Genomic DNA, 17,925 nt, shown 5'->3' with positions numbered 1-17,925 from the left:
CGTTCCGTTACAGGCCATTAACATTTTCTTACAGATGGGACAGACAGGACACACGTGTACCCCTTTCCGAAATATTAAATATCTAGGTTAAACAATTGTGGGCTCCTTTGTTACAGTATTAATGGTAAACAAGTCTGTTCCACCCGGAAAATCCAGTTTGTGTGTGAAGTCTTAGTTTATGTTCACACGTTACTAGTTCTCGTATTGCCCCAACAGTCGATTATGCATGTTGTCTTAACGAGCTAACACTCAGTCTAGACTATAATATGAGGATATTACAGTGAAAATCTGGCTGCATGTTCGGTCTCCTGTCGTCTTCCTCCGTCTCCTACCGTAATACAGTGGCCTGCACCTTCATGAATATCCTGATAGTCTGGACCGCCGTCTGGTCGCCGTCTGCACCTCGGGACGCGGATAGGAGGGGCGTGTGGGGATACCACCGGACCGACCGAACCCGCACACTCCACATCCGCATTTACAGATTATATAGTGAATGCCGTTGAAGTGGGAAACAATAACGCCTGTAGAAACGTGGGCGCGTCTGGTCTACATGCTTGTTTTTTTCAAAGTTGCAGTGTGTCCAGGGTGTCCGTGTGTGTTGACATGCAGCTTACACGAGGAGCACATGATGGTGAGTTTACATGAACGTGTACGGCTCCCCGTTTGGGCCGAGGGAATATTCTGCTCATTTCACTGTGCCTTCTGGCGTCCATTACAAATCTGTTTGTCGACTAAAATACGATTTCACGTTATGTTCACCGGTAGGTACACAGAGTACCAGGTGCATTCTCTTGTGAATAACTTGCGTTAAATGGATCACCAATAAAAACATGAGATGTAACGTCGGTCTTGGCGTGTATCTCAGAATATTTGTTTATGTTTTATAAGCTATACCTTTTAATAGTTGATTACAGAAAAAAACGTTTATCAGCATGAATAAACATGCATGGAAGAACAATTAGACTATAGTATGGGGGAAGTAATCTCTCCTCCCAAGTAGGAACTGGCCTTAACAGGATATTCATCGTTGGCGTTTTACCTGTACACGTCTAAAACAGGCAGACTCCTCCTTTTACCGAAATATAACGTAGCATGTTTTGGCACGCCAAAAAGAACAAAGAGAAATTAACAGGCTATTTGCTATAGGGAAAACAGAAATGGGATCTAATAAACTACGATTACAGCCCACAAAGCAACATGTTCACGTGTAAGAATGTTTTATTTCCAGTATTGTAAGCACTTGAGAAGTGGCGAGGCTCATGACTGATGCAAGAGTCTTTGTTGTACCTTATTTAGTGTAACTATGAATGAGCAAACATTCCAGTAGGGGGCGCATTTTAATGGCACGTCAAAAGGAGGTTTAGATACAAGCAGACTTTCATACATTTGTAGTAATCACCATCACTTCGGTGAGAAGGTAATGCATTAGAGAACGAACTGTACTATGTTTACACCTCTAATTTGACATTTCCCAGTGTAGTCTTTTGTGAAGGTTCACGATGACCTATATTTTGCTCCATTTTTGTAGCATTTAAAAACTGCTTTTTAAAATCAAAGTTGTTCTCTCTCTTTTTTGTTTCTTAGGAGCTTGAGCAACAGTCTAAGTGAAAGTCTTTCTTCGTTCTTAAATAAAGATGCTGGAAGACTTGACTGGGACACACACTAAACCATCTACCCCCAGATCAGCAGCGTTCCGCCTCAGCGCTCTAGCGTCGCTACCACACCGCTTCCGCATGGAGGCGAGAACTCATCCGATCAGGAGGTGAGATTCCTCCTAACCTCTCCCTGCCCAACATTAACCCAGGGTTCCTTTTTTCTCACTATGTTATGGTTCTGTTTAATAAGCGTCAACACAAGAGATTTCACCAGTAAATTACCACAACTAATGAAAAACAAACCTTAAATGCAAGTGAATATGTGGTACTTTTAGCCAGAGTTCTTGTTAATTCTGAAGTGTCCAGGGATATCTGGAGTAATCGGAGTCTAGTATTACAAATGGCACAAGCAAACTGACAAAAGACCGTTAAACTGACTTTCAGAAGTCAAATGTTTGTCATTTTGGTTAACATACTCACAGTTGAGAAATGGGACGTGTTTCCAAATCCCTCCCCGTTTTGGTGTTTTGAAATGTCTTACTATGACTTCAAATTCAGAGCAATCCAAGTACTTCCAAGTGCAAGTCTGTTTATTCCTACATCAACCGTGCATCACACTTGTACCTTGGGTAGTGAAGGATGGATCTTTTGTTGCAATATTGTAATATACCTGTAGTTGTAGTAGAGGTTGTGGCACAGGAGTATAGACATTTATAATTAAAAGTGAGTTATAATGTAGCTTTAACTTAAACTGCAAGGATGTATATAAAGTTACATATAACATATTGCAATGTATTCCACCTGTTCTTAAATACAATCCTACCCAGAATCAAGGTAGATGAATGAATATAAATGTAACTGAATATAAATGTAATGGTATATAAATGTAATGGTATAAGTCAGTGTGTGGATAGACATGGTGGAAAGTTAGACTCCTCTATTTCAGGCTATTGTCAGTATGACCGCGAACTTCGTGACACTGTCACGTCTGTTGTCAACCATGGAAACTGGTGGAAACAAATGTACATAAACAAACGCACATAAACAAACGGTTACATATAATGACAAAATGTATCACCATACACAAGTCCAGAGGTAAGACGTCTGCTTTACAGAACACAAACAGGCCTATAGGTAAGTCACCTCTGACAAGTGGTATTTCAAACATACTTTTTTACTTCCTATCTTGTTGAAGTAAAACTGCGAGCTCTGAGAACTCTCTTATCTGAAAGAGAATAAAGTCTCCACTTGTCTCCACGAGCTGTGTGCTCCTGTATCATACTGGCCTCTCACTGACCACTTCGGTGGCCTCATATGGTAGTGCTTACACTGACACCAGTTCTCTCTCAGAAGAATGAGAGCAACAAAACCTGAGAATGTGTGATGTATTGCCGTGTAACCTACTGGCTACAGGACGACTAGGTTTATGCTGCTGTATGTGTTTGTGTGCACTTGCTTTTTTGTGTTAAAGATCTTGCGAGACGGAATTAGGCGTTAAGAGGAAGGAAATTTGTTTCTCAACAAAACACAGTAATGGTTTCAGCCCCACACACACACACACACACACACACACACACACCCCCCCAGGCCATGTTCACACCTCCATTTCTTGGGCTCGGCTCAGGACTAACTGTGTTGCTGCTGGTGTTTGTTTTTCGGGGACATGAGGACTCTGTACCGGTTGAAGTTGGTGAGCTCACCAAACCTGAGTCAGCTGGGCAAGAATGAGAAGACGTCCCTAGAGGAGCGAGGATCGGGCCCGAATGCCACATGGAACAGGTGACCTGTTTGGCCTGTTCTCCTTCAGAACGTACTTGCTGATAAACAGCCTCGTAGCATAATACTCTTGTGTGAGCATGTGCTAAGCGTCACGTGTGAGCATTAATTCCATGCTAAGTCCGAGTGGACTCTGAGGAGAGTTGCGGTTTGTGTTTTGACATGCGTGTGTTTCACTGCAGCATTCACAGTGCAGTTATTGGAGTGTTCCAGAAGAAAGGTCTGGCACACAATGAGCTGTACACACTTAATGAAGGTGTGAGGTGAGTCAGATCACTTCCACTTGGTTCGTGCCTCTCAGATTATGCTTTTGGTAAACCTTTAGTGAACTGGTTTTCATGTAAGCCACTTTGAGATACATGAGATTAGATTAGGTTAGATTATATTGACCTTTATTGTCATTGAGCAAAAAACAGGTACATTAGTAAAAATGCAGTTCGCATCTAACCAGACGTGCAAAATACAGCATATTTAAATATAAAGTGCAGTGAAAATATCTAGAATGTAACTATACATAGAGTAAAGGGATATATACACTATATTGCCAAAAGTATTCGTTCAACTTCCTTGACTCACATATGAGCTTAAGTGATATCCCATTCCTAATCCATAGGGTTCAGTATGATGTTGGTCCACCCTTTGCAGCTACAACAGGTTCAACTCTTCTGGGAAGGCTGTCCACAGAATTTAAGAGTGTGTTTATGGGGATTTTTGACCATTCTCCCAGAAGCGCATTTGTGAGGTCACATTCTGATGTTGGATGAGAAGGCCTGGTTCTCAGTTTCCGCTTTAATTCATCCCAAAGGGTTGAATTATCATCTATCGGGTTGACGTCAGTACTCTGTACAGGCCTGTCAGGTTCATCCACATCAGACTCTACCATCCATGTCTTTATGGACCTTGCTTTTGCACTGGTGCACAGTCATGTTGGAAGAAGACGGGGCCAGCTCCAAACTGTTCCCACAAAGTTGGGAGCATGGAATTGTCCAAAATGTCTTAATTTTGCATCCAGAGTTCCTGGCCAAGACCAGCTCCTGAAAAACAACCCCACACTGTAACCCCTCCTCCATCAAACTTTACACTTGGCACAATGTAGTCAGACAAGTACCGTTCTCCTGGCAACCGCCAATCCCAGACTCGTCCATCAGATTGTCAGATGGAGAAGCGTGATTTGTCACTCTAGAGAATGTGCCTCCACTGCTCTAGAGTCCAGTGGTGGCGTGCTTTACACCACTGCCTCTAACGCTTTGGATTGCACTTGGTGATGTATGGCTCGACCATGGAAACCCATTCCATGAAGCACACTGTTCTTGAGCTAATCTGAAGGCCACGTCAAGTTTGGATGTCTGTAGTGATGACTCTGCAGAAAGTTGGCGACCTCTTCACACTGTGCATTTCAGCATCTACTGACCCTGCTCCATCAGGTTACGTGGCCTTCCACTTCGTTGCTGAGTTGCCGTCGTTTCCAAACACGTCCATTTTCTTATAATACAGTTGACTGTGGAATATTTAGGAGCAAGGAAATTTCATGACTGCATTTGTTGTACAGGTGGCATCCTATCACAATTTCATGCTGGACTTCACTGAGCTCCTGACAGCATTCTTTCACAAATGTTTGTAATAATATAAAAAAAAAAACAGTCTGCATGCCTAGGTGCTTAATTTTATACACCTGTGGCCATGGAAGTGATTGGAACACCTGATTTCAATCATTTGGATAGGTGAGCGAATACTTTTGGCAATATAGCATGCATATAGGAGAAAATGTACATACAAATATCTATACATATATGCAAGTATAGAGAATGCAGTGATAATACACAGCAGCATATGTTGGGAGAGAATAGGATTACCTATTGTCCAATGGTGTTGACAGTATGTGCAACTTGCAAATATAAGATACATCTCAGTTTCACATTCATCTCCATTACATCTGTTTCACGCGGGTCTCCATTACATCTTCATTTCACGATGATCAACATGAGCCTACATGTGCGTAGCCACTACTGCTCACCGATAAAAACCACAGCTACAGGCACAACAGTACATTATGTTGTGTATGAATCAGTGCATATATTTTCCCTTCTAATTTTAAAACCAGGAATTCACACACATTGGCCTTTTTCTAGTTGTGGGTGCTGGTCATTCATAACATACTGCAAATTATCTAATAGTGTACAAGACAATACTATGTACAATTCTAACCTAGTAACTATGTCATGTATTGCATATTAGATTCCACTGGACCATATTTCATGTTAAAGTACAGAGAAAATATCCAGATTTTTCTATGAATAACATATAAATGATCCTGATAGCTATCAATTAAAGTGAAAATATAATGCAAAATAATCTTAAAAAAAAAATAAAAATAATGGTGTAACTTGAGGTTTTTTTCCCTCCAATGATTCAGGCAGCTCCTGAAAACTGAACTAGGCTCCTTTTTCACTGAGTATCTGCAGGTAAGTCAGTGTGTTTAAACTTGTTTAGATTGAGACGACAGATTGGGTCAGGCTTTGAACTCTTTCCCTCTTTTCCCTCAGAATCAGCTGCTGACGAAAGGCATGGTCATTCTGAGGGACAAAATCAGATTCTATGAAGGTAATACGCCAAAACGTTTATGACCACAGCCAGCTCCAGTTCCGTGATCCATACGCCTGATGTGCTTGTGCAGAAGTCGACTGTAAATAGACGATTTTGTGTGCAGCAGTATTCACACTGAGGTTTGAGCTGTAACCTTAAGCCTTCCTGTTTATTGAAAGGTCAGAAATTACTCGACTCGTTGGCTGAGACGTGGGACTTCTTCTTTGGTGATGTTCTCTCCATGCTCCAAGCCATCTTTCACCCAGTACAGGTACTCTACACTGCTTTATTCTGTATATCTGTGTTCATTTTCCTCAGGGCTGGTTTATATTGTTAAGCACAAAACACAATCAGCGGTTACGTTTTGTCTGTAACATGTTAAAATATAATAATGTTTGTAAATTATTTTAAAATAACTACTTAGGTACATACAGCTATTCCAAATGAAGGAGTTGACAGACAACTCTCTACAGGTCTCGAACCTGAACAAAATCATTGATTATGTCATAATATTCCAACGATTGACTATCTATTGATTAGACTATTGGCCCTCTAATACTATTTGTGATCCATTTAGGTATCAATTTCATTGTACAAATGATTTTGAAGTAACGGTACAGTAATGAAGAAACAGAACCATCACTGTAGCCTTTAGGGATGGGAAACATATTTGAAATACATGTTTAGAAAAACTGAGTGACTACTGAATCATGACCTGGTTGAATTGACCTGCCTGTGTTCATCAAGCATGGGTATTGGGCTATGGCTACTGCACCACATATAAAACCATTCAGGGTCTTTTTGTCCCTATATATGTTCTAGTTGAATTCCTTCTTTTGTTGTCTGTTCTGTTGGTGCGGGGGACCCAGGGGAAGGAACCGTCTGTGCGTCAGTCGGCCCTGCTCCTCTTCCGCAACACCATTGCCCTGAACTTGAAGCTAGAGGAGGCTCTGTCCAGGCCCCGGGCCCGCGTACCTCCTTCTGTTGTCCAGATGCTCCTGGTCCTGCAGGTACAGAACATGGAGAACTCCAGACTGGGCTATGGGTGTGCCCTTCTGGGTCCCTTGAGAGCCATGCGTGATTCTGGGTCTGTGGTACGCAGGGTGTACACGAGTCCCGAGGTGTGACCGAGGAGTATCTGAAGCTGGAGTTGCTGGTTCAGAAGGTGGTGATGCCCTACCTGAGCACACAGGGGCTTTGTTCCCATGACTGTGATCCTACCCAGTGCTCCTGTGTTGGTAAGACAAGTGTTTTAAGATGAGATTGCACAAAAAAGCATAAATATTTCCACTGCAGCATTGTCTGTATGATTTGATCATAAATACCAATGATGAATCATGTTCTATCACTCCCATAGAGAAGTGTCTGGAGTGGTGCTGGGCCAAACCTGGGGATGTGCCTGCCACTAACCCAGTGGTGCGCTCCAAGAGCTACAACATCCCCATGCTGACCCCTGTTGCTGAATATGACTGTGAAGCTAGCTCAGTGGGCAGCGTGGGCATCCGACGCCACTCCGCCTGCGAAGTCACTTCCTGCCTGGAGCAGCAGGGCTACTCCTCCCTTTCTGTTGGCATAGAGACGAGCTCCACCTCCCGGCTGACTCTGGACCATGAACTCACCTTGCCTGGGGTGATGCGAGGGGCCACAGGGCCTTCCATCTTCGTCCATAACTCAGCAGGGTCCGCGCACACCACCGGTCTGCAAACGGCCACCTCTGAAATGGACAAGGCCCTGTCCTCACCCACGAGCTGCTCCTCCAGCCCAGAGACCATCGTTATGCAGGGTGTGGACTCACTGGAGTCAGATCAAGAGGGCATTTTCATCGACTTCTCCCACTGTCGCTCTGATTCATTTGGAACCAGCAGGAAGACCAGCTGATTATGTAGCCAAGGGGAGTTGTGCTGAATGTCATTTGGTGTCTTCAGTTATGGCCAGAAGTGGAACGAATTCTGAATGCAGCCACTGAACTCAACATTGTATATGATACCCTAATGGGGTTGCTTTCAAATGTAAATAATTACTATGTTTTTGGAACTGGAATTGGAGACATCATCGTATTCAAATTCTTAGTTTCCAGGACATCAGTTTGGCAAATTTAGACCGAATTGGATTTTTTACACCTATTTCATTTATAAGATGTCTTATACCTGTGGATGTACTATATACTGTTGAGGGATATTTCTTCTTATTTTCTTCGTAGGTACACATAGTAACATGGAGAGGTTCAATTACTTAGACATTAAACTGCAAATGTGAAATCTGTATCAAATCTCTGACTGCTGTGGACTCTTATGACCACAATTTATTTTATTTAAATCATTTTATTAAAATTCATTTTCAGGTGTGCATTCATAGTGGGTTAGGCATTAGAGGTCAAATTTTGAAGTCGCTTACAGCTTGAGGTAAATTATGCAAAGTCCGTGAATATTATGTTTCTAACAGATTGGACTTCCCTGTCCAAGAGCATATGAAAAGAATTGTGTAATATTCTGATATAAAAAAAACACCTTTATGGTATTTTTAGCTATAATATTGTAGAAACTATAAAGCAATTTTCTAAAGGAAAATTACAAAGTAAAATGTGAGTATAGTATTGTGTTTTATCAATACTTGTGAACTTTGAATTTAATAAATTAATTTGCACTTCCTATTTTCTGTAGATAATTGGCTTTATCAGTATCTCGCATGACAGATGTAAATAATAACTCCATTACTACTGGGTAGCTATTTGATTTTTTGTTTACAATCACACTTTAAAATTCTTATATGCTGGAATGTATTCTGACTGTTTCTGTTTTTTAAAGCCACTGTGGACAGTCTGCATATAATATATATATATATATATATATATATATATATATATATATATATATATATATATATATATATATATATATATATAAACCTATCACTATCATGGTAGATATTCGAAAAACATTAGGAGGTTCGATTTATAAATTGAACAGCAAAAAATTTCTTAATTTCTATAACTTGATAATGCCCTTTTAAATTTTGTCTTAGTAGTTTTTTAGGAAAACATTTTGTACACATTGAATGTTCTTCCTTTTATCAAATGACCTTTGTTCTGTGGTAGTTTCATATGCTCTTTGTTGGCATTCATGTGATACTGTATATTAAATGAACTATTAAATGAATCGTTTTTGTTCCACTTTCAGAATGTAATTGTGGAAAATTTATTTTTAGAAACAACCTAAAAAGCTTGGGTGGAACAACGTTACCTGTTCTGTTGTCATGTTTACTGTACGGCATGTTTATCCTGCAGTGGCCACTTCAACTCACCCCCCAGTTTCAATATAACCCCCCTCTTACCAGCTTCCCTACCAGAACTGTTGCCTCATACTGAAAACATGGTCTGTTTCATAGACGTTTGAGCATACAAAATGCCTCATTACTGAATTATTTGCATCAGAACCAATATTGTGGTTTGAAATTTAGGCTAGGTAGATACAAACTTAAAGAGAATCCACGTTAAAAGAATAATGAGGGATCTGATTATGGATCAGTATTTTGACTTTCTTATAGTCAGTTTTCCACATATTAATCTCACTATTCACTCAATGTATGCGCCTAATATTTAGGTGGACAGATATCAAATGCTGTCTTTAAGATGTCCTTACGCTTCAGCCATTCTTGATTTATTTCATTTAATTTACTCTAAGGTAGTTTTATTTTGTCTTTATTGTGATAGACTTCCTTGTTAATCGTTCAGATTTTTTGTACTAAAACGTACATCCATATGTTAACATTCTGGTGAAGGAACGTTCGAGCTAAGTTTGTCTAAGCTGCCCGACCTGCGAACCTCCTCGATTTTACTATGCGCATGCGCAAACGCATACATTTACCTCCTGAAAAAAGATCTTTAAAAAACAACCTCGCCAACAGGGCCGTAACTTGCTGTTGACACACTGCTTATTTTTGCGCCCCTACTTTATATAACTAAATCAGTTAAGAATATAAATCCGTGATATATCTGAGGATATTAACGCCCTGCCCAGCAGTGAAGTTTGAAAAGAAGCCGAGACAAAGGCCACCGGAAGTGGGACCTGCTGCTCTTAATGTCCGGTAGCAGAGCTGGTGATTCCGTGTCTCGCAAACATTTATTTGTTTCCTTTCTAGTAAAAGTGTGAGTTTGGCTCTATTCGTGGACGTTTAGCGCCGCCGCCGAACCGTTGAAAAATTGGAAACAGGTCGGACTTTTACGGAACAAAAACGGCGGTACAGCAGCGTCGGGACATCCTGTTCCTGCGCTCGCGCGTTCGCTGCAGCGCTCGCGGGTCACTCGGACCTCAAATGCACCACGAAGTCCTGATTTGAAGTAAACTCTCCGATATATGATGCCGTCTACAGTGTTTGGGGCGCCCACTCCGTACACCCTGGTACTCTCTCCCTGATGACAGCCTACTAGCTGGGCATGGTCGGTGTGCAGCGGCGGGCTGAGTTGGGTTACACAGCTGGCTGGTTTTAAGGGAAACGCACCGCAAGGACACGCGGCTGAAATGGAGACCCACGTTTCAAGTCTTTTCCCGGAAATTTTAGCAATGATCTTTAGCTATCTGGACGTTAAAGGCAAAGGAAGAGTTGCGCAAGTGTGTGTGGCTTGGAGAGACGCGTCGTACCACAAATCGGTGTGGAGGGGAGTTGAAGCCAAACTTCATTTAAGAAGGGCGAACCCGTCGTTATTTCCGAGTCTTCAGACCCGAGGAATAAAAAAAGTTCAGATACTTAGTCTTAGGCGTAGCCTGAGCTATGTCATTCAGGGGATGCCTAACATCGAGAGCCTTAATTTGAGTGGATGCTACAACTTGACGGACAGTGGCCTTGGCCACGCTTTTGTGCAGGACATACCTTGTCTGCGGATTCTTAACCTGAGCCTTTGTAAACAGATAACTGACTCCAGTCTTGGAAGAATTGCACAGTATCTCAAGAACCTTGAGTTTATGGACCTTGGTGGGTGTAGCAATATCACTAATACAGGGCTGCTTCTCATCGCTTGGGGCTTACACAGACTGAAGAGCCTGAACTTGCGCAGCTGTCGGCATGTGTCTGACGTGGGGATCGGTCACCTAGCCGGCATGACCCGCAGTGCGGCCGAGGGTTGTCTCAGCTTGGAGCATCTTACCTTACAGGACTGCCAGAAACTGACTGACCTGTCTCTGAAGCACATCTCAAAAGGCCTGAGTAAGCTGAAAGTCCTCAATCTCAGCTTCTGCGGCGGGATATCGGACGCCGGCATGATTCACCTGTCCCACATGACACAGCTCTGGACCCTCAACCTTCGTTCGTGTGACAATATTAGTGACACGGGCATCATGCACCTCTCTATGGGCTCTCTCAGGTTATTCGGGTTGGATGTGTCGTTCTGCGACAAAGTCGGGGACCAGAGCTTGGCGTATATTGCCCAGGGCCTCTATCAGCTCAAGTCCCTCTCCTTGTGCTCCTGTCACATCAGCGACGATGGAATCAACAGGATGGTCCGGCAGATGCATGAACTAAAGACCCTGAACATTGGTCAGTGCGTGCGTATTACTGACAAGGGTCTCGAGCTTATTGCTGACCACCTGACTCAGCTGACCGGGATTGATCTGTATGGATGCACCAAAATCACAAAGAGGGGCCTGGAGCGGATAACGCAGCTCCCCTGCCTTAAGGTGTTGAACTTGGGTCTGTGGCAGATGACTGAGGGGGAAAGAGTTAGGTGACCTTGTTCAGGCATCACCACATACAGTAAAACTACCTCATACAATACTGTCACCATTGGGTTTGCTTTGGTTTGGTTTTTGTTTGTTTAGAATTTTTTTTTATATGAAGGAGCTTTGAGTAGTTCATGGCATGCAATAAGCAAATTTTTTGAATATGTTTTAAAAAATATTTCTTAATTAGCAAGTGGATAGTTGAATAATTTTAGGGCCTATTAGGGAGCCATTCTTCAGAAATATTTTCCATTTCAAGAATCGAGAACTCTTAAGAATAGATATGGTAGATTGTACACAGCTTTACCATGTTTCTGAATGAAAAGTATTTTATCAGTTTATATAGATCCTCCTTAGTAAGGTAAACATATGCAATTTAAAACTTGGTTTAAAAATATATATTGTTGATTTATTGGTAAGAGAATGTTTGGAATACCTGTTTATTTTCCTAAGCTATAAAATTAAAATAGTTTGAAATGGATTTTTGCTCATTGTTTCCAGTGTGATTGATCCTCAGAGCCTAACAGAGCTGTTTGGTGATTTATTGTTAACAGTCAAATTGTTGAAGAAACTGTTTATAATTGACATCAGACTAAATAATAACTTTTATCCACCCAGGTGGAGACTTTTACATTTATGAATTTGAAAAGACTAACAAGCTTTTGTAATTTATAAAAACCTAGCCTATGTGTTGTCTGACCCGTAGGTGTTGTTAATAATCCAGTATTTGAGTCCAGTGTTATGACTACTCATAGACTAAAAGTTGTGGTCTGATTTCTTCTAGCAATTCTCTATCAAAAACAAGATGCCAAAGATGTCGAGACCATGCTAACACTTTAGGATAGTGTTATAAATAATGTGACGTCAACAGTATTGACAAGTTTTTGGGGTTTTTTTTGTGTCAGATTTTATCCAGTTCCTTAGACTGTCCTGATGGGATGTAAATCTCTGTTCACACCCTGGTTCTTCTGGCTCCTGTCCAGCTCACAGACGTCTGCCATCTGTGCTTTGTAATGGCTATAAAACAGTAACAGCTATACCTTTTGTTCAGGATCCTAATCCAGAACAGCTGGCTAACCGTCAAACCCTCAAAAGTTGTTCGTTGTTGATGTGTACATTTGGGTCATGCATGTGACACACTGTGTGGGCATGTTGGCCATTTCTGGCCCAAGGTCTATATACTACTTACAAGCACCACTCCCTTACAAACATGAACGTGAACACTCGGGCCAAAAGGTAAGATCTGAGGAAGAAGTAATGCCTAAAAAAATAAGGCATATAAAGACCATAAACACTTGACTGTGGTTTGAGTGGTCTTATTTTGATTACATTTACATTTTAAGGTGTTTATAAAAACATTCTTAAAATAGTTTGAAACTAAATATTCTAAAAAAGTGTAATGCTTAAATGTTTTTCGAATTAAAGCGTTCCTTTTAATTCTCGGTCTTCATAGGTTTATTACATATTCTGCATCATGTCACACGTACAACTCGGACAACATTCCTCCGTCAGAGTGGATAACTCGTACGTGCTTTCTCAAAACACACGAGACAGCTGAAAATAAAACACTTTAATACATGCAGCCTTTGTCAGTGAAAACCCTTGCCTTTGATTCATTTGACGGTGCGGATGTTTCTATAATTGCACATCAACAGCCGCTTAAACGTGCTCTTGAATGTAACGTTGCACAGGGCATAGCAGGCTGGGTTAACCGTGCTGTTGATGTAGCACATCCAGTAGCCGAATTTCCATATGTCAGTGGGAACGCAGTCACTGCAGAAGGTGGTGATTAACACCATCACATTATATGGGGTCCATGTGATAATGAAGGCCAGCAGAATGGCCATGATGGTCCTCGTAACCTTCCTCTCCCTTGACTGAGTCTTCCTCTTTTTCCTGTGTGCAGGCAAGAGTTTCAGCGGCACCAAACTATCCTTGCAATGGCTGGTACTTTGATTTGTGCTGGCTGGTTTATAGTTCTCGTCTGGGCTCTTTTGGAAGCAAGTGATTTTGGCCCATCTTGCTTTGCCTTGGCAGGACGTTTTGGTTGGCGTGCTCTTGACATCACCGTTGGTTTCTGCCTCATCGTCTCTCTGATTGGATGAAGCCAATGTACCAGATGTGGAGTCATTTTCACTCTCTCTGTCCTCACCTGAGCAAAGAGTAACAATAAATACCACATCCACACCGTTACACTTTGTAAGATGTTTTAGTGCAGACACTGCAGCCAAAGAGACTTAAATAAGCTACTCGGAAGCATTAGAGCTATAAGACGACTGTGCAACTGATATCCTCTAAGTGTTTTTGGTAATCTGATCCCTTTACCTGCAGTAGCATCAGAGCCTCTGTGTTGATCCTGCGTCATGTCCGCCGCTCCCTGGCTAAGCGTAGTCCCTCTGCCCCCGCTGGTTGGTGAGATGACCTGGGTCCAGTTCTCCTGGCAGAACCGGGGCGCACTGCGACTCTCTCTCCCGACGCGACTGCGGCTCGCCCTGGAGATCTGCCAGTACAGCACGCTCATGATGCCCACGGGCAGGTAGAAGGCAGCGATGGCGGTACCAAAGGTGACGCCCGCGTTGGAGAAGAACTGGATGGAGCACTCGCCATCGGGCACCGTGCGCTCGCCCACAATGAACTGCCAGAAGAGGATGGCTGGAGCCCAGAGGACGAAAGATAAGATCCACGCGGCGGCGATCATCACGCCCGCCATCTTGGTGGTCCTCTTTACGGGGTAGCTGAGTGGTCTGGTGACACAGAAGTACCGATCGAAGCTGATGACCAGCAGGTTCATCACAGAAGCGTTGCTCGCCACATAGTCCAGAGCCAACCAGAGGTCACAGATAACAGGCCCTAAAGGCCAGTGCCTGGCTACGATGAACACCGTGTAAAAGTTCATGGAGAAAAGGCCAATGATCACGTCGGCACATGCTAGACTGAAGAGGAAGTAGTTATTGACGGTCTGGAGGTTCTTATTGACCTTAATTGACAGCATCACCAGAACATTACCAATGATAGTGACCAGACTCAAAACACTCAGTGGCAAAATGATGAACACCATCTCCACTATTTTAAAAGGATATTCCCGATGAGGGCTCGTCTCATTGGAAGAGTTCATCTTTTCAGTTTTGTCGTCACTTAAATATCTCATATGCTGTCCACATCATGACCTAAGCACAGAGCATAAAGACACAATCATACATAGCATCATATTTTAATAATACTGTAGTGTTTTATGAATCCAGAGATTTCTTTCTATCAAGCCAAAGTATGTTGTGAGTATCTGAGGCAGAATGTAAAAGAGAGTCTTATCTGCATTATTTGCATTACATTCTTTTCAAGCAAAGCCTGCTTAAGACTCATCTGAATGTCTTGCCTTGTACAACATGGTATCAGATTGCTCTCATGTGAGGAGTGACTGTGTGTGTGTGTGTGTGTGTGTGTGTGTGTGTGTGTGTGTGTGTGTGTGTGTGTGTGTGTGTGTGTGTGTGTTAGAGGAAGGAAGCAAGGGAGCACAAAGAGAGTGACAGATGTTTCTGGTTTTGATAGCTTTGATAGTTTGATCCATGTTGTCTTTCCCTTGTATTATTCTCTAGTCTTAAGTGACATACCCAATGCATTTGTGCTCTGCTTGGATGCTTGAATGCAAAATCAGAATGATTTATCAAAACAAAATTAGTTAAAGTTATTTCTGACTATCCTAACAAGTTAATGCAGTGCCATTAGCATGTTTGCACACCATGCTTTCACCGCTATATTTTGTGGTCCATCTTCATTATTTGACAGCCTAAAGAACAGTAGACCAATGTGTATATGTACAAATGTGTAGACATGTGTGTGTTTGCGTATGTGTTGTGTAAGAAAAAAAAGACAGACAGAGCGGTATCAGCTAACACAGACATCACAAGAATTACATTTTCGGTTTAAGAAGTACCCCAGGGCCGGTACCAGCTTGCACCAAACCAGTTCTGCATTAATGCCCAGGCTTCAGATGTCTGTGTATGATATGTAAAACTCCAAAAAGTAAATACTGAAATTCCAGGCCTGCCGAGACAGAAGCAGCACTCATAGTGTTATTGTGAGCTACTGTGAAATGCCATTGGTATGTGAATTAGGCCTGTCACCTTACTGGAGTACTTAGTGTCTGGCTGCCATTTTAAAGTGCAAGTGATAACACAACTTCTTCTAAAGCATTACTAAAACATCATTTACCCCCTTGCCCAAATCCGGCCCAAAATTATTTTTCCCTCCCAATCGGCCCAAACTAGAGATTGACATGAGCCGGCCCATCGGGAATCCTCCCGAATCTCCCGATTAGCCACTCCGGCTCTGCATGTGACCATCTATATAATTTTATACTGATGTGGGAAAAGAAAAAAGAAAAAGATCTGCAATATGAGAATTGACTATTAAATTAGTTTTTTTGGGTTAATGGGTGTGTGTGTGTGTGTGTGTGTGTGTGTGTGTGTGTGTGTGTGTGTGTGTGTGTGTGTGTACGTGTGAGTTGGTGGGTGAGAGGGCTTTACCTTATTAATTGTAATTAGTTCCACATTTAAAACACATTTTAAACAAATCGACATGTATATCAACATTTCAAATGTATATTTACCATTTACCTGGGAAATTGTTATTGACGAAACCATGACGCCAGCATAGCCTGGCTCAGAGAGTAGCTATTTTACGACTCACAGCATACTTCCATATTGAACCAGACATACAAAAGACATACAAAATCTCCAGGTAACCCTACCTTATTCGAGACATCGTCAGCTGCAAACTTTTCTGTAATCAAAATCAGTAGAGTTTTATCCATAAGTTCACCTCGCTCTTCGGCACGAGGTGTATGCGTGTGGTGCGGGCGGTGAACGACGCGTTCTTGGTGTTGGAGAAACTGCTGGGGGCGGAGACGCGGTCTGCACTTCCAGATAATAGGTGTCTGTTTTTACATCTCGCGTTTTCAGGACCACGGATAGCGTAAACCTTCGTGCAGACTTGTGTAAATGTGGGGGGTGGGAGGGTGGTTTTCTCGAGCCCTTTAAAAAGTCAAAAATATAATAGTTCCTGTCCCATGGAGAGTACTGGATGCGCGCTCTGACTGGGATTTTAAATCCGTGTCTTCGTCACTTTGATCACCGTTGATCAGACAAGGTTTGAGTGGCCTTGGTGAGTGGCCAGTTGGAGTAGCTCTGGTATCTCCAGCCAAATTTCGATTTGACATTTAAGGCTTTTTTGATGCAACGTTCTTTAGCGTCCATGAAAGGTCACAGACCTCTTTCGCATAACTGTTCTTTTACGCTTCTGGATGATGGACGTTTTGTTTTGTACAGGCTACAAAATAACGTCATGCCTTTATTTTTTATATTTTATATGTTTATATGAGATTACATGAGTTAAAACGTGAGTATGTTGGTATAACCAAATTAGGATACTTGTCCCAGTACAAACTTCTAAAGATGTTGCGTGTTTATTTCATCCAAAGATACGCTGTCCGTGCTGGTGTGATGTATGAGAGATATTTTGGTGAGCTGACTTATGACTAAGGATAATCCAGCTAGTCTTTAAGACGCTTCCTGTACTCTGGGGTAGGCCTCACCTCAAACAAACACCCTCGTACGTGATAATAAACGAATGTCAATACACCAAAATCAAAGTGACCATGATTCGGCATTTGTGCAATGTATTAATTTTAAAGGAAATTATATTTTTACGGAAAGTTTGGTTGTTTTTTAATAAATCTCGTCATGGAAAAGATGGGATGAAGTCATGCTGAGAAATGCCAGCTGCACAATGGAAAATTTGTCTTAAGTGCGCTGTCCAAACACCTCATTACAAAGCGCGAGACGCAACGCAGGACGTTACTTTCCATTAATAAATTGTTCAGTGCGGTCTCGCAGTGTCTTCAAGCCATAGAATTAAAATGCCAAGTTACTTAACATTAATGTCGAAGCACTGAGTTATATTCTGTAAGTATGGAGAGTAAAAAGTAGACTTATTATGACTTATAAAATATTTGTGCATCTGGTGCAGCTGACGACATGCCAGTTCGAATAAAAGACCATGTATGGACGGATAAAATAAATTAAATAATAAACTAATTAGGGACTTGGAATGTATGAAGCGTTTTAATCGAAAAAAACGCTCCTGTTTTTTTTAAGAGAAGAACCATAGCACGTAAAGTAGTGTGCTTTGTATATAACCTGGTTACGATCAGGGCTTGGATCATGCTTTGATCTGTCAGTTGTAACCAAGCATGTGGACACTCT

At 41.9% G+C, this 17,925-nt stretch overlaps 3 protein-coding genes across 4 annotated transcripts; 2 read left to right on the top strand and 1 right to left on the bottom strand.

The window, feature by feature from the left end:
- Nucleotides 1–146: 146 nt before the first annotated feature.
- prr5a (proline rich 5a (renal)) lies at nt 147–9,109 on the top strand. 2 transcript variants are annotated; one of them, XM_077021621.1, is made up of 10 exons: nt 147–631; nt 1,585–1,762; nt 3,264–3,374; nt 3,554–3,634; nt 5,785–5,833; nt 5,915–5,972; nt 6,134–6,225; nt 6,824–6,964; nt 7,057–7,192; nt 7,312–9,109. In XM_077021621.1, the coding sequence occupies exons 2-10, from the start codon at nt 1,635–1,637 to the stop codon at nt 7,830–7,832; spliced, it is 1,317 nt and encodes a 438-aa protein (XP_076877736.1). In that variant the 5' UTR covers nt 147–631; nt 1,585–1,634; the 3' UTR covers nt 7,833–9,109. The 2 variants fall into 2 exon arrangements, with proteins under 2 accessions (XP_076877736.1, XP_076877737.1); XM_077021622.1 differs by lacking the exon at nt 147–631 and having other exon boundaries at nt 1,632–1,762; nt 3,067–3,374.
- A 727-nt stretch (nt 9,110–9,836) lies between these two features.
- On the top strand, nt 9,837–12,146 carry fbxl14a (F-box and leucine-rich repeat protein 14a). Its single transcript, XM_077021607.1, has one exon. It carries the CDS (start codon nt 10,472–10,474, stop codon nt 11,672–11,674), a length of 1,203 nt encoding a protein of 400 aa, XP_076877722.1. The 5' UTR covers nt 9,837–10,471; the 3' UTR covers nt 11,675–12,146.
- Nucleotides 12,147–13,097: 951 nt separating this feature from the next.
- chrm2b (cholinergic receptor, muscarinic 2b) lies at nt 13,098–16,541 on the bottom strand. Its single transcript, XM_077022942.1, has 3 exons — nt 16,413–16,541; nt 13,991–14,832; nt 13,098–13,817 (listed from the first exon to the last, which is right to left on the bottom strand). Exons 2-3 carry the CDS (start codon nt 14,811–14,813, stop codon nt 13,279–13,281), a joined length of 1,362 nt encoding a protein of 453 aa, XP_076879057.1. The 5' UTR covers nt 14,814–14,832; nt 16,413–16,541; the 3' UTR covers nt 13,098–13,278.
- Between the last annotated feature and the right edge of the window lie 1,384 nt (nt 16,542–17,925).

Source organism: Brachyhypopomus gauderio, chromosome 11 (assembly GCF_052324685.1).
Source record: "Brachyhypopomus gauderio isolate BG-103 chromosome 11, BGAUD_0.2, whole genome shotgun sequence".
NCBI lineage: Eukaryota > Metazoa > Chordata > Actinopteri > Gymnotiformes > Hypopomidae > Brachyhypopomus > Brachyhypopomus gauderio.
Note: the sequence above shows the minus strand (reverse complement) of the source record. Positions and strands in the feature narration are given on the sequence as shown.

Coding starts and splice junctions, on each gene's coding strand:
- prr5a (XM_077021621.1), top strand. CDS start 1,635: ATGCTGGAAGACTTGACTGGGACACACACTAAACCATCTACCCCCAGA. Junction 3,375..3,553: donor CCGAATGCCACATGGAACAG/GTGACCTGTTTG, acceptor GTTTCACTGCAG/CATTCACAGTGCAGTTATTG. Junction 3,635..5,784: donor ACACTTAATGAAGGTGTGAG/GTGAGTCAGATC, acceptor CCAATGATTCAG/GCAGCTCCTGAAAACTGAAC.
- fbxl14a (XM_077021607.1), top strand. CDS start 10,472: ATGGAGACCCACGTTTCAAGTCTTTTCCCGGAAATTTTAGCAATGATC.
- chrm2b (XM_077022942.1), bottom strand. CDS start 14,813: ATGAGATATTTAAGTGACGACAAAACTGAAAAGATGAACTCTTCCAAT. Junction 13,818..13,990: donor AGGCTCTGATGCTACTGCAG/GTAAAGGGATCA, acceptor CTCTTTGCTCAG/GTGAGGACAGAGAGAGTGAA.